Source organism: Squalius cephalus (assembly GCF_949319135.1).
Source record: "Squalius cephalus genome assembly, chromosome: 15".
In the NCBI taxonomy this organism is placed as follows: domain Eukaryota; kingdom Metazoa; phylum Chordata; class Actinopteri; order Cypriniformes; family Leuciscidae; genus Squalius; species Squalius cephalus.
The window spans coordinates 23,107,555-23,124,050 of NC_137136.1; the positions used below are offsets into that span (position 1 = coordinate 23,107,555).

The window sequence follows — 16,496 nt, forward strand, 5'->3', positions numbered from 1 at the left end:
AAAATTTACAAAAATTATATAATGAGCAAGTACATTATGAATCCATTTTCCAAACCGTGTTTATGTCTGATCCTGAATACGGTACACCGATGATAAGTGTTTATATTGGGACTATTTTAGACTGGTTTGGGTCGTACCGCTGCGGAGTAGCCCAAAACCTGCGTGACTCGTCATAGACATAAACAGAGAGAAGTAGATCCGGCTACAATGTTCTTCTGCAAGACGCATGCATAAATGAAAATTACCCTATGATTTATCACCCTGGAGCCATCCTAGGTGTACATGACATTCTTCTTTCAAACAAATACAATCGGAGTTATATTAAAAAATGTCCTGGCACTTCCAAGCTTTATAATGAGAGTGAATGGGTATATTTTATTTGGAAGTCCTTCAAAGCGCATTCATCCATGATAAAAGTGCTCCACACGGCTCTGGAGGGTTAATAAAGGCCTTCTGAAGTGAAGCGATGCGTTCGTGAAAGATAAATATCTATATTTAAAACTTTATCGTCTATAATAACTAGCTTCCGGCAGACAGTCATACACAAGTCGACTTACGTCAAAAGAGTAACACTTGGCGATGTATGACGTAGGATGTAGGAGCAGCATAAGCTTTGATGCCTCTCGCGGTTCAAACAAACAGGGCTGGGCAACCGCGTTCGTCATTATGTTGTGCGTCAGGTCAAGGGTTACTCTTTCGCCGTAAATCGATGCGTATGGCCGTCTGCCGGAAGCTAGTTATTTTAGTAGACAAAGTTTTAAATATGGATATTTTTCTTACACGAACTAGTCACTTCAGCTTCACTTCAGAAGGCCTTTATTAACCCCCCCAGAGCCGTGTGGATTACTTTTATCATGGATGGATGCGCTTTGATTGGCTTCCACAAAAAAACATACCCATTCACTCTCATTATAAAGTTTGAAAGAGCCAGGACATTTTTTAATATAACTCCGATTGTATTTGTCTGAAAGAAGAATGTCATATACACCTAGGATGGTTTCAGGGTGAGAAAATAATGGGCTAATTTTTCATTTTCACTATCCCTTTAAGTTCCTTCTTTTGCATTCTTAATTTGTCCGGTATTGTTTGTGTTTCACACGCTGTCTCGCATGTTGGCTGTCTAGTTTAGAGTTGTTTAAAAAAAAACTTGTGTTATATTCGCTTCATCTTCGTCTTCCTTGGATTTACAGATTACCGGACCAGAAATGAATTACGCCCGAAATTCGCTGCTGTGGTTTAGAAGAGCAACGACTTTTTAATTTTTACAGAGGAGTTTTGCCGTTTCGCAGTCAACTCCCCTTCTGACGACGAGACCCTGAAATCACTGTTCTGGATCGGAGCAAATTATCATCATCCCGTTGACCTCCAAGACACCATTCGACTGAACTAGAAGGAACTGTCAGCTCTGCCTTGGCTCCTCCCACATTAGGCTTCACCGGAGACCCTCGGTCTTGTGGCTTCACTGGGTTCCCTTGTACCACTGGCTCCCCCTTGGTCAGTCATCCCTCTACTTCTGCCACGGACATATGGGCCGTCTGCTGCGCTCCATCCCTCCACCCCTCCACCCCTGCGGCTACAGCGTTTTCCTCCTTCCCTTCGGCTTCACCTCTGTCCTCGGTCACACCTGCATCGCCCCAATCCTCGGGTACTCTGGCTCCGCCTCCGACGCTTGTCGCAGCGGCTGCGCCACGGTCTCCTGAACCTGCGCCATCGCTCGGCTCCATCGAACCCCATCTGCGCCTTCAGATTCTATGCCTCAGTCTCCGTCGGTCGTCCCCTAGATGACATCTGCCACCACAACACCATCTTGGCTCCTCCCTCCCTCGACATTGCCGTGGGCTGTTGGCACTGGAAAGCTCTGGGTCTGTGCCATCGGGCCGTTTCCATCTTCGCCGCTGGGCCCTCGTCATCATTCGGAGGTTGCCACTCCGTCGCCGCCAACCCTCAGCAGCCCTTTGCCTCCTCCTGTTTTCATCCCTTCACCAACTCTTCTTCCTCCTCCAAAGCCGCCTCCTCGGCGGGGGGCGTTCTGTTACAGTTATATTCAATCCATGGACTTTTAGTTTGTTTTTTTATTAGTCACTTGTGTTTCTTTGTCTTTGTTTCCCACCACACATTAGTTTCAATGGACACTGATTATCATCACAGATGTTCGTTATTTTGTCATCATCACTGTGTATTTAAGTTCCTCCTCATGCATTCTTCATTTGTACGGTATTGTTCCTTTTTCAAAAGCTGTCTTACATGTTGGCTGTTTAGTTTTGAGTTGTTTTTTTTGTTATTTAGCGTTACAGCATGTGCTGTCAGAACACTGATTGCTTCTAAAACATCTGGTCAGAGATGGTCTTATTATTGGGAGTTACGAGGGTCCGTGGCTCTACCGTTGGAGAAAGCGTAACAGCCAACATGGATCACGTGTGCCTTGATAACCAATCACATTGCAGCTTTTTTAGCCAACCTTGCAGGCTTGCCTTCAAGTGGCTTTGATCCGGAGCTTCTAATGGTAGATGCAGTGACTGATCGACTTTACCATTTGGTGATTTGCTCTTTTATTTAGTAGGTGGGACTTATTCCACCATATTGCACGTTGCACTTTCTCCCATTCATACTGTATGATTGCACTGTCTTCTATATCTAAAGTCTTTGAGTGTACTTAATTGTGTTAAGAAAGTGTAGCCTATTCTCTTTAAGTACACTTAAGTGGACTTTTATTTCACTGATATTATATTATCTGCAAGCACAGTTTATTTTTGAAATATACTTTTAAGTTTATTTTAGTACACTACAAGTGCACATTAAAAGCAATTAAGCATCTTTACAAAGGAAAAGGCAAATAAGTACACATGGCAGCCATCATGAAAATGCAATCAGCTATTTTCATTCATGCAAGTACAGCCCATGTATAATTAAATGAGGAAAAATCCAAATCTCAAAAAGCTGCTTGCCAAAATTACTGAATTAATGAGATGAATGAAACTATAAAGTTTGTATATATATATATATATATTTTTTTTTTTTTTTTTTTTTTGCTGACTCATATGTATTTTTGGTTATTATCTTGTGTCCTTATTTGGTGTACAAGTATGATTCACCACTGGATTAAACAGCTGAAGGAGCTCACAGAAAAACAGATGCTTTAGATGGTACAGTATAATACAAATGTCACCTTTCAGTTGTTCTGACTGGCCTGCTGAATAAATAATACACCTCATGAAGATGTCACAGCAAGGGCCAAGCACGTCATCTTGGAAGGTGGACAGAATGACAGGCCGCTGACATTAACCAACACAGCAGCCTGCACTGGGACTTTGCCTGTCAACGTGGTATTGCCCTCATACAACCGTAGAAGCGGCTTGTCTGTTTGACGCATTCACACCTCCGGTCTCTTTTACTGGTATTTGTGCGTCCAGTGGGAGTCTCAGGCCCGGTGCTGCCAGCACTGCTATCAGGCAGCTGAGTGTGTGCAGAGCCTATTAAGACGGTCTCCATCGTTAGAGAGACAGCAGCAGCTGGCAGTCAGGGTTCTTTAGGGAACCATGGCGAGTGATGTTCAGGAGGCAGGCGATTAGAGGAACATTTCAACCTGTTGGGCGAGTCTTCACATATGAACCTTTGCCTGGAGTTTGAGAGGTGCAAGCAAGGCAGGAAGAGATGGGGCAATGGTCTCCTTTTAGTGAAAATATCAGTCTCTTAAAGCTGAAGTGTGTGATTTCTGTGCCTCTAGCATCACCAACGAAATTGCAAAAATTATGGTTTTCAAACTTCCTCCATTTGTTTTCCAGATCTTCCTAGAAAATAAGACCAAAATAATGAATAATAATTTAATAATAAATTATTTTAAAAATTCAACTAAATTGGTAAAACATCTGAAATACAAAGACACTCAGCAGCCAACGTAATGCCCTTGTTCAGCTAATATTTTCAGTACAGGTCATGTACTTGAATGGGGAAGGCTGCAGTCTCTGAAAGTGTTTGTCAATGTCACATTTAAATAACATATTTAAAATAAATATATTTAAAATATAATAGTAAAATAATAACAAATGAACACGTTCTAGAGTAACAGGCAAACAGTTAATTTGGCTCCTTTATTTGAAAGACAGGACTTCCATTTGTCTATCAAATTTGATCGAGTTCTTTTTTAAAGTGTAAGGCAGGACCATTGGTACCATATTGAGCATTACAATTTCTCTCACTCATTTGATATGATATGTAACCTGCCTTATGTCTCTGACGGGGTCATACGGGTCATACTAACAGGACTGCCAACTTTCACGCCACACATCCATTTTCTCAAGCAGTTAAAAAACATTGCGGAGCAAAGATGACACTGACAACGCGCCCGGCAGACACAGAGCAGGTTACTTTTGTTATGAAACACTTTTATAACAAAATTCAAAACAATAAAAATAAAACCTTTTTGGCACTCTTTAAAGGGTTAGTTCACCCAAAATGTGAAAATTCTGTCATACGTCATAATCCTATGTGTTGTTCCAAACCCAAGGCCTTCGTATCTTCGTAACTTTTTAATAAAATCTCAGCGTTCTGTAGGCCCCATTGACAACTTGGCTAACTGACGCTTCAAAAAGTAAATAAAGAGATTGTAAAACTAAACCATGAATTGAGTGATTTAATTCAAATTTTCTGAAGAGACAGAATTTATATTATTTATATTGAATTTATAGGCTTTTATTCACATAAACATTGATTAGAGAACAAACAGAAGCTCAAAGGAACCTGCTTGACCCATGAAAATGAACCTCATTGGTGCTTGCTGAAACTCAAACGTGGTGCGTAACATGAGAAAGAACCTCATTGGTTGTTCGCACGTCAAGCAAACATGAATGAGCTTCCACCATGAATGTTTTTATACGTGAATAAAAGCCTAAATTAAATCTGTTCAGCAAAACGATCGTGTGTCTTCAGAAAATTTGGATTTGGGAGTAGGCTACACGTTTGGAACAATATGAGGGTAAGTAAATGATGACAGGATTTAAATTTTTGGGTGAACTAACCTTAAAGGGGGGGGTACAATGGTGTTTCATGTATTCAGAGTTGTTTACAGTGTTAAAGAGATGGATTCTCATGCTAAACATGGGCAAAGTTTTAAAAAAATATTTTGGACGAATAACGGAGAATTTCTGTGCCGAAAATCTTACTTCCGGGTTGGTACAAGTTTCGGCTGTTTTTTTTTAGATCGTGGATCTAATGACGTAGATCAGAGTGCAACTCCTTATATGAGCATTTCTCTCGGAAAAGCTCGCCCGCGAGCACGTCGACTAGAGGAGAGTGAGACCGCGCACATCAACGCGCTTCAACAGGAAATCATCGGCAGCGCTGCATAGGATTTGTTCAAGAATGTCTCCAAAAAAGTGTGTATTTGGATGTGAGGGAAAGCTTACCGTGTTCAGTTTTCCAAAGAACCCAGTGTTACAGGAACAGTGGATGCAGTTTGTTTTTCCGGGGCAGCAACAGAGTGTAGGAAGTGCGGTTGTGTGTTCTGGTCGTTTCAGTGACGAATGTTTTATTAACAAGGCTCAGGTCGACGCTGCATGGATTTGCAAATCGTTTGCTATTAAAACGTGGAGCGGTCCCAGTGATAAAAGACCCCATTCATGTAAGTACAACTGGATCAGATTTCTGTCTTTTGCTGGAAATCAAGCATACCGCTTGACTCTATAGCTCCGCCTCCAGGACTTCGGCTTTTTCCGGAGAGAATCGGAAAGCTGTATTTTTCTTTTCTAAATATAATAAAACTAAACACTTTTTTGAGATATTAAGGATGCACTACTACTCTATAGGTACTCAAGATTAACATGAGATTAGGTGAAACTGTGCATGTACCCTTTAATGTGGCATGACAGAACGCTGTAACGTTACCACCTCAGTTCAAGCTGCATGTGATCCGCCCTGTTCTCTTTAATGCTAGTTAGGCCTATAGCACCAAACAGGGTTCCCACGGGTCCTTGAAATCCTTGGAAGTTTGTGAATCTGAAAAAATAATTCAAGGCCCCGGAAAGTTTTTGAAAATGAACATGCATAGATACAGGTCCTTGAAAGTTTTCTCGAAAAAAAAAATCTATATTAATCCATCTGGTTCACTAATGTTTTATTTAGCCAACACTTCGTGGCCTATGCATAACGTTACTAGCTTACTTTACGCGCATTTACGCGTTACCTTACGTGTTTCCCGCGTGAGGTACTTTGTGTTGTATGTTGCCATGACACTCACGCGCGCTTGAAACTACTAAAATGGTTCCTCAACGGTTCACAGACACACCGTGAAACATTGCAAAAATAGGCTGAAACCGCAGAAACGTGATGCCTGGAAAATTTGGCTCACCAAAGAAGATTACAAAGACTGGCTTGTAGGTTTGCCACCCGTCCCGTAAAATACGGAATAATCCCGACTTTAAAGGTAAAATTATGTATTTTACATAGACCCATGGGCGCCGTAAAGGGGTGGAAGGTTAGGACGATTCTAAGGGCCCAGGCTGATTTAGGGCCCAGAAGAGCAGACCCCCTTTTTCTTTTCTTATTTCTTTTCTCTTTTTTATACATACATTAAATGTGCTAGGGCCCCTCATGCACTAAATGTGTATTTTGTCCGTTTTGACCATAGATTTAATATTTAAAAAACAAATAATGCATTTACTGTTTCAGTCACACCCCTCCCCCTTACAATGGTTCATTCCACCTGCGCTGTCCGAGCTACGATCGCTAGTGTAACGTCTCTTGCTTATTGCACTTGCTATGATGCAGCGCAGACAGTGACACACGCAGGCATGTCACATCAAAAGTTAGGGCATCAAAAAAGGAAAGGAAAGAGAAGACAGAGAACGCCGAAGTCGACAGTATGTCACACAGTTTTTCAAAAAGGTATCTTGCCCTATTCCTGTATTCCAAAACTTTCAGAGTTACTTATTTTTGTTGCTACATGACCTGCTTTTATCTAGCTAGCTTAGTAAAATAATTACTGAATTATGATTTACATCCAACAATAATAACATCTCTGGGTTATCATGTCTCTACACAGGCCCGGCTGCAGAATGAAATGACTGAGGGGGCATGTGAAATTGTTAAGGGGGCTTATACCATCAATGAACAATACACACTGATAACTTGCTTAGTAAAAAAAGATAAGCCAGCGTCATTTATTATGCATATATTAACCCTTTCACGCTTAATTTTAATATTCTAACTGACTCCCCATAGTGAGTTTTTTCAAGGCGACTGTTATTTTAGAATTTAGAACGTTCCCCCTTAATGTTTCCATGGCAACGCGTCATATTTGTCACGTGACACACCGCGGATGTATCGCTTTTATTTCCTTTTCCCTTTTTTATTCAAAATATTCACAAACTTGCTTACCATATCTGATATTCCGATTCTCAAAAATGTGTTTGTGAGTGTGTTTGGTCATTTAAAAACCTTTATAAATAATCTTGATCTTGATCTATAACGTGAGATGGCTAGCTGTTTCTTTGCGCCGCAGTTCAGAGAATCCTGTGAGTCATCAATTTCTCCCGAAATACATGCAAGAAAGTGGAATAGAAGAATAGAGTAAACTACTTTATAGTTACTTCCACTGTGTTTGTCTGATATGAATAACACACGTCGGCAAATTATATTTGAATAGATTGTTATTGCTGCTTCCACAGACATCAGTGTGTATTTTACAAACTCCAAATGTATTGTTTTACTAGTGCTTAATGTGTTTTTAAATGTCTGAAACCAAAAATAAACATTGTGAGGTTGAAAACACTGCATAGTTGTGATATATGACAGCGCTGAGCGCGTCCGACTTTGGCTCAGCGCCAGCCAACGCGCGAAAGCACAATTTGAATCTGGCAGTTATGTCGTCACTCGTCACTGAACATTCTAAATCCCATATATGGGACTGTACCGCTCAAAAGGTTAAACATTTCATTTGTAACCATGAATACAAAAATGAAACTGAGGGGGCACAAATCAGATCTGAGGGGGCAATGCCCCCTTTTGCCCCCTCGTGGCGCCGGGCCTGTCTCTACACCATAGACTAAAAAATAGCTACACAGATTCAGCGGTTGCTGCACACCCACGTCCTCCTTCTCCCCCCGTGCGAAATTCGCGTCCGATATTTTAGCACGTTAAAAAATAAATACAACCTCACGTTAGGTCACTAGCACACTGCCTCCGAAACTTTCGTCCGTCAAAAAAAAAAAAAAAAAAAAAAAAAAAATTCGGATCGGGTTCGATTTTCTGTGTTTTTCGCATCCGTAACAAGGGTTTGAATGGTGTTTTGACAGTTTAGAGCCACAGAATGACGGATACGAAAAAACGCATCGATTATGTCAAACTTGACGTTCTTAATATAAAATGCCCCAGAAAAAAATAATATAAAAAAACGAATAAAACATGTGTCTGTAGTAACCATTGGCTATAAGGAGTTTACAAAATAGATATTTTAATATTTTATATTATGAAAACTAAATAGGCCAATAGAAATAATATGGTTATTACGTGTGTGTTTGACTTATAAGTCAAATTTGTATAAATACAATTTTTTTTTCTTGTTTTTGTAGGCTTTGGACTCATCTTTAGACATTTTAACTACGCAATGTGCTAAGTATCTTTTTTTAAAGTATACAGGGCATGTTTATTGGGTTAAATTTTATCTGTAAAAAATGTAGGGGGCCCAGAAATTTTGGTTTCCATAGGGCCCAGAATTTCTGGCGGCACCCCTGCATAGACCCACACATTCATTTGCGGGTGATTGCATGTTATCGTCTTTGTTTCCATAGCGACAGAGTCTAGAGAACATGCGCAACAATGTATCTTACAAGGTAACACGATGTAACCTTCCTCTCACTTGAAATGTGTCCCCACATTAAGTCCTTGAATTTGAGGATATTGGACCTGGAATGTCCTTGAAAGGTCCTTGAATTTGAAGTTAACCAAAGTGTGGGAACCCTGACCAAATAAACATGAATACACATCAGAAGGTATGTGGAAAGATACAGTAGGCTACAGCTTACTGAAATGTTTCATGTCTTGTAATCTTTCAATGAGTAATTCAACCGTGGAAAGACGTGAATAAAACCGCTTGTGAACAATATCACGTAAAGCCATTCAATGACCATATCATATTAGTTAGCTAGAAAAATTAACTTTAGAGGAGCATTTTGCTAGGCCTATGCTAATAATAATACCAGCTGACAGGTTTCCCTCTATGTTTACATAGTTGAGAGAGATTGTTTCCTTGAGAAAAATTAACATGTAGTCTACTGCTCCTGATCTTAAGCCAAATAAATGTAAATATTGAATCAAGATCAGAATCGAATCGCAATGCTTATTAATCGAATCATAATTCTCACTCCAAGCTAAACTCAAAAAATGACAGCCCTGATACAAACCATCCAACCCTTCACCCCTTGTAAAATATATTACTGCCTTGATGATTTCAGTTTATTGAATATTGCTTGCAGCCCTTATTTTGATGGTTTTATTTTGATCTGTTTGCTTTTGGCGATATAACGTAATTCCTTTATCCTCCTGTTCTAGAATGTCTTGGTGATTTGATGCCCCAGTCAATGACTGTGAGAGCAGTGGATGATTTGAAAAGGGGAAATACTGCTTGCTTTGAGGGCTTTTACTCGTTTGATTAAACATTTATGATTTTGCAGGGATGAGACCGACAGGAAAGACAGAAGAGCAGCGGCGCCATCTGCCGGTCAAGTACGGCCTCACGTGATTGTTAAATATTTACGAGAAGGCACAATTTGTATGACATCCAGACAATGATCTTTTATAGCTAACTATGGCAGTAAAATTGTTTGAGTAGAGATTATTATTTGGATTTAGCTCTGTGGGGTCGGGTCTAAATCACACAAAGTCCTAATGCTCTGTGTTTGCTTATTAGGATGTGGTTATTGCGTTTAAGGGACTTCACAAGCAAACATAAATTCCCTCTCGTAAACCTCTCAACACACACATCTGTAGTTTTAACAACAAACTGTCTTCCACACAAGCCACATTATGCTTTTATACATTAATTTGATTGCCAAGCAAGACATTAATGTGTGCGCAACTGTGGATTAAATAATTTAATTTATTAGGTTATCTTCTTCAATACAGATTAATCAGTACAGAGACAAAACACTGTTTTACTCAACAATGACAGTATCTTTTTCATGTTTCATTGTCCCTCTTCCAGCATGGGTTGCACTTCAGCAATGCCTTTGTAAATTTAGTACATTTGCTCCATTTTATTGGCAAGAAATCACTCGGATTCTCAGTGCATATCTTCCTCCTCTTCCATGTTCTCTTCAGATTGAGAATCAAAGCGTTTGTTTCCTGAGCCAAAACTGTGAATGGCCTCAGACACGGTGTAGCGACTCCTGCCTTCAGCACAGGCCTCCATTTGTTTCACACTCAGTTGGGACTGTAGGAAGAGGTGCAAGCAACTGTCCGACAGCAGAACCGGACTGTGCACCACGCTGGAGGATGTAAGCATATAACTGATCACCATTCGAGATATACAGTACCTGAGATATGTCGCATGTTCTCAAGCTAAATGCATTCTTTCAGTCATGGTTTTATGTTTTAATTTAACCTGTTCTTTAGGGCTATTCTGATACTTACCCTTCTAGAAATTTTCGGAGTCCCTGCATACGGGCTCCAATTTCTCTGGCATTGTTGAGACTGAAGAACGGGTTTTTTGGAGGAAGTTTGGGTAGATGTGTTCTGCAATTCGTAGACAACCACAGAGATTCAGTTTACATGCTTCACACAGAAAGCTGCCGAATGACTGAAACTTGAATATGTCTGCATCAACACAGCTGCCTAATTATGGTAATTAGCAGTATTGTTTTTGTTAACTAAAACTATTGACTTTTTTTTTGTTATATAAAATAAACTTTAATAAAGTAAAATTAAAGCATTAGATAAATAAAAAAATAACATTTGCACACAAAATAAATATCTCTTGGCAACGAACTGAAATTGTTTAAGTTAAAGGGGTGGTTCAGGATTTTCGACATCGGACCTCATTTTCAAGTGAGCCTGGTTGTTATTCATCAGTGGAGACAGTTTTCAAAAAAATTCATCCAGTCCTTACTTTTGGATAGTTCGCCTATGCTAGGCTAGCGCGAGTCAACGGTGCACGCGTTAGCCTGCCATTAAAACAGTTTTACCCACTCCACAGTACACCAAAAGCAAATAAATTATAACGCCAGACTATCGATGTAAATGTCTATTGAGAGAATAATGTTAGAAATCAAAGTACTCTTGTATCTCAATTATCTGCGGCAGGTAAATACACTTGCGTGATTGTTATGTGGACCGGCTCTCTCGGTTTCCTAGGTAACCAAATATAACTCCACCGCTGCTGTAGACTGCTTATAAATACAGGGAACAAATGATAACTAATGCAATGTGATTAAAGGGTAGTTTGATTTCTAACATTATTCTCTCAACAGACATTTACATCGATAGTCTGGCGTTATAATTTATTTGCTTTTGGTGTACTGTGGAGTGGGTAAAACTGTTTTTAATGGCAGGCTAACGTGCACCGTTGACTTGTGCTAGCCTAGCATAGGCGAACTATCCAAAAGTAAGGACTGGATGAATTTTTTTGAAAACTGTCTCCACTGATGAATAACAACCAGGCTCACTTGAAAATGAGGTCCGATGTCGAAAATCCTGAACCACCCCTTTAAAGTGCTAAAATTGCAACAAAATTATTTAAACTTGAACTAAAATTATAACGAACACTGAAAATATAAAAATGACAGCTTATTCAAAATATTAATAAATAATAAAATGTATACATAATACTAAAATAACCCTTGTAATTAGCAACAATTAGTAATTTGTAAATAATAATAAATTACCTAAATTATATTTGAATGAACTGAGATGTATATTGGGCAGAGGTGGACAGTAACAACGTACATTTACTTGAGTACTGTACTGAAGTACACTTTTTGAGTATCTGTACTTTACTTGAGTATTATTTTTCCTGGAAACTTTTTTACTTTAACTTCACTACATTTGAAAGACAAATATCGTACTTTTTACTCCACTACAATTCTGTCAAGGTCCTTGAGTAGAATGTAGTAACGTCAGTCAGGGGATGATTTTGGTTGCAGGTGTTGGTTTCTGACCTCAACCCTTTTTTCATTTTCAACCACAATACAACGTCTGTCCAACGTTGGAGATTAACATCAATCTGGCGTTGGATTCTGACATTTTAATTTTCAACGTTGGGTTTGGTCTTCTAAATGTGAATTTTGTCATTGTTTTGGTGCACACTAGCTTATAGGAAACAGTAAGGCAAACATACTCATACTGAAAGCCCAAAAACTTTAAATAGGGCACTATTTGAGGAAACTGTCATTTGGGTGTCCGAAACCAATGTGGATTCAATCCCACTACTGGAACTGTAGAACGTTCTAGAAATAAATTTGACATTGAAATGAGAGTAGGTATGCAGGCATATCAGAGGCATAAGGTACTGTACGTATTACATACAACAATGCATTGACATTTACTTTTTAAGTAATCAAGTACTTCTGTACATTTACTTAAGTAAAAATCGGTCTTTACAACTTTTACTTGTAATATTATAATATTATAATATTTGACCAGTAGTATCTGGAAGTTGTGTACTTTGTCCACCTCTGAGGGTCAATGACGTTCAGTAATTTATTAAAAAATAGATTAAATATGTAAGTCTCACATATACAATGACTTTCATACACTTGTGTACACTCGCATATATTCCAGGAGTAAGGAAAAAATGTGACAAATATATATTTTAATTCTCCTTCAGCATATCCCACAGACTTTCATTGAATTTGAGGTCTGGACTCAGAGGTGCCGATTCATGTGTGAAAATGATTTTTCATTCTCCCTCCCAACCATTCTTTCACAGTTTGAGCCTGATGAATCTTGACATTGTCATTCTGGAATATATCCATTATGTGTCTTCCTACTAGGGGTGTAACGATACATCGATATGGATCGATGCATCGATATAACGTCTAACGATACGATGCATCGATTCCACACTTAAAATATCGATATACACCTTTATTTTGACACCTCCACATTCTCACGTAACATCCTTCCGCCAAAGCGCACATTTTCGTTTACTCACCAACCGCCTGCCGGTGTGTAACGTTAATCTCCTCATCTGAAAAAGACGCCTGACAAGACTGACTGAACCCTAAACAAGTTTTTTTTTTCACAAAAGTCGGTATTGTCCGCTGTCAAGGCATCGCGAGTTCATGTTTTACAGCAGAAACAGACAAGCAGTCGCACCCTTGTTGGTGAACACAACACGATAAATCCGTATTAGCGACTCAGCGTGCAGTATTCAGGTCAGATGTCACTTTGAAAAGACGCGCTAGCTAAGAGGAGTTTCGTTAAAGCTGACTAAAAGTGATCGAGGATGGATAATTTCAATGAACTCGTGATATCTTCTAAAGGGCGTAAAAGGAAAATAAAACCTGAAACATTTTCACGGAACCCACTAAAGCAGCTCGTTTAGTGGTGAGGGAAAAGCTCTCTGTACTGCGTGTACGTTATCACAACAACAAAGTTTGTTAGGCGTCTATGTCAGCTGAGGAGATTAACGTTATGAAGATTAACCGAGTGTTGTATTATTTATCATAGCAATTACTTGGTTTTGTTTGACTCAGAAAGATGAAATGTGAATGTATCTGCTCTGCTCTGCTAAAAAAAAAAAAAAAAAAAAATTTTTTTTTTAACATATTAAAGCATACTTTCAATTAACTTTAATTTTGTAATTTACCTGTGTTTTTTAACTTGTTATTATTATTATTAATCAAAACAACCCAGCTGCAGTTTGATTGATATTACTTGGAATGCACAATAATAATAAAAAACATGATTTATGAAAATGAACAAGAACGGAGTACTTGCAAATGACCACTTCTGTTATAAATGTCCCAATTGGGAGAGGGTGTGCAATTTTCAAAGAGTTTAATTAAACGTTCATGTTATATATTTTGGTTGCATTTGTGAGTTAATAAAAACGTAACTGGTTGTGTGAACATAATATCTAAATATCGATTAATCGATCGATATAGCCCTGAATCGAATCGAATCGAATCGTATCGTGGAATTTTTTGAAGTATCGGAAAATATCGTATCGCTGGCTGAGGGAATCGATATCGTATCGTATCGTGATTAACTGTCCGATTTACACCCCTACTTCCTACATACTACACCAATTAGGGTTAGAAGAACGGTTGCCAAACATATAACATCCTAGAAACATAATAATCACTGCAATAATGATACAATCATATACTTTTAAGCATTCGCCTATTTAAATCCAAACAGCAACTTTTTGGCCAGGCAGTGTATATTTGTCAGTTTGATGGGTACACTTAATGAGATTTTTAGTCTTTCTTGAAAATGGCATGAAACCTTGAGAAACCAACATGAATACAAATATACGAATTTGGTATATTTTAAACTCGCTTTTAAAACTCTATTACAAACCTATAACCATAAGTGCACAATTACTGAACAAAGTAAATAACAGGAATATGAGTCAGCGCTTACATACATGAGCATGGCATTTTCCTTTAGCTTTTTTCTTAGCCACACAAACTCGCTGTATCTCCGCCGCACACAGGAACACTTCTTAGTGAAGGCCAAACTGTTTGTCTAAGTGAATATAAAATACAGAGAATGATCAGTTTCTGCCCTCTTGTTTGACTATTTTGTGTCCTATATATATGCTTCTATTGCACTTACATGTATACAGATTTCATAATCCATGTAGGCATGCCAGAAATCTTCCTTCTGGATGCGAGGGTCCCTCACCCACACTCCAGTGAATTCCTGCATACGTCCAAACGTGAAAAAAAAGCCCTCACACTCACACGTACGCTCACAAACTCACATTGGACAGGAACACATAGCCAGTACTCTGAGGTTTAAAAATGGGAAGAATAAAGAAGGAAGTATTTTCATGAGACATTGGTCTAGTTGACCAACTGGGGCTGATTCATGGGAACTGTAGACTACGGAAAAACATCAGAGCTCATTTTGTGTCTCTGACTGACACCGCTGCTTCATTTTTACCAGCCACCAGAGACATAGCAGACTAGCAGCGTCATTAAAAATAAAAGGAGCAGGAAAAAGCAGCTGGAAAAAATGGTACCATAATCATAACACCTGCATGTTTGAAACATCTAGCAGTACTTAAACAGTTATTCAAGGACGCTCGTCAAGCGTCAAATGCGAGTAAAAATCAGTGTTGCAGAGTATATGAAACAGAATATCGCCAGTTAGCCTGGTAATACCAGACTCTGCTACTTCACTTTGCTTCGTAGTGAGAGTCTGGAATAGCATAATAGAGAAGTGTTTTCTCTCTTGCGGGGGGGGCGCTTGTCTGAAGGTTACCCGTAAGCCAATCACATAACGTTTGGTTATGGCGTGTGTTATGCGCATGCTCAGCCGTATCTAACTTCCACTGTAAACACATGTATGATGCAAAAACTAAACCATCGAGCGAAATACCGGAGTGAACATGGCTGTGAACGACTTTTGCAGATTATGTGAAGTAAATCTACGCAAGTACGCATCCACCACGGTACAATCAGCGTCTACGTCACGGCTCTCAGCCCGCCCTCTGTTCGTTGATTGGCCCGGCTGTTTTCAGGCCGGTGGAAAACTGAAAGATACGCTGCTATCTCAGACTGACTACAGGAGCGAAATGAAATTAGCGGAAGTAGGAAGTCTGACGTAGTCAGGCTAATCGCCAGTAGGCCAGTAACATTTTCATAAATTCTAGAAATGCTAATATTATTTCATTAATATTAATTCACTAACAGAACATGAACAAACGTGAATGACACTCGGGCCAGCGCTGCATAGTCACGAATGTTTAAGACTTGCCAATTTAAATATTCAAGTGCAAGAAGACGAGACAGGGAACTTAATATGTTACTTGTGCGCTGTGAGAAAAGTTTTCTGTATGTAAACATCCGGCATGTGCGTCAAGAAGGGCGGCAAATAATGAATTTCGCGTCTTCTTGTGCTTGAACAGACATTCAAACTAAATTAAGTCAAAATGCCCGTCTTGGCAAGTGTCCTTGTAAACATAAGAGTCAGTTAAAGGTGCAGTGTGTAATTTTTAGCGGCATCTAGTGGTGAGGTTTGCGAATTGCAAACAGCCAGTCACTCACGGCCTATCCCTCAAATTGCAAACTCGAAGGAGAAGCTACGATGGCCGACGTAGGATCGGAAGATGTCGTCGTCTGAGTCTGAGTCAGCAGAGAGTAGCAAGTCAAGCAATGAGGTTTCTTTATATTATATTTTATATTAAATTATATTTACTTAATTATTCAGTAAAACCACGTTATTGCGATTGTTATTTTTACTTGTTCATCATTGTGTTAGTCTTTTATTCACTGACTTTACCATAGCTTGTTTCCATGCTAGTTAGTATAAGATAAGAGCTATGGATAAGAGCA

General features: G+C 39.2%; 1 protein-coding gene across 1 annotated transcript; it reads right to left on the minus strand.

The window, feature by feature from the left end:
* Positions 1 to 8,782: 8,782 nt before the first annotated feature.
* On the minus strand, positions 8,783 to 14,916 carry snx10b (sorting nexin 10b). Its single transcript, XM_079894918.1, has 4 exons — positions 14,773 to 14,916; positions 14,582 to 14,682; positions 10,624 to 10,725; positions 8,783 to 10,478 (listed from the first exon to the last, which is right to left on the minus strand). The coding sequence occupies exons 1-4, from the start codon at positions 14,863 to 14,865 to the stop codon at positions 10,274 to 10,276; spliced, it is 501 nt and encodes a 166-aa protein (XP_079751044.1). The 5' UTR covers positions 14,866 to 14,916; the 3' UTR covers positions 8,783 to 10,273.
* Between the last annotated feature and the right edge of the window lie 1,580 nt (positions 14,917 to 16,496).

Excerpts from the sequence above, each read along its gene's own strand:
- snx10b (XM_079894918.1), bottom strand. The coding sequence starts at position 14,865 with ATGCAGGAATTCACTGGAGTGTGGGTGAGGGACCCTCGCATCCAGAAG. Across the intron at positions 14,683-14,772 it reads ATTATGAAATCTGTATACAT|ACAAACAGTTTGGCCTTCAC; the intron begins GTAAGTGCAATA and ends ATATTCACTTAG. Across the intron at positions 10,479-10,623 it reads CTCCGAAAATTTCTAGAAGG|CGTGGTGCACAGTCCGGTTC; the intron begins GTAAGTATCAGA and ends TACATCCTCCAG.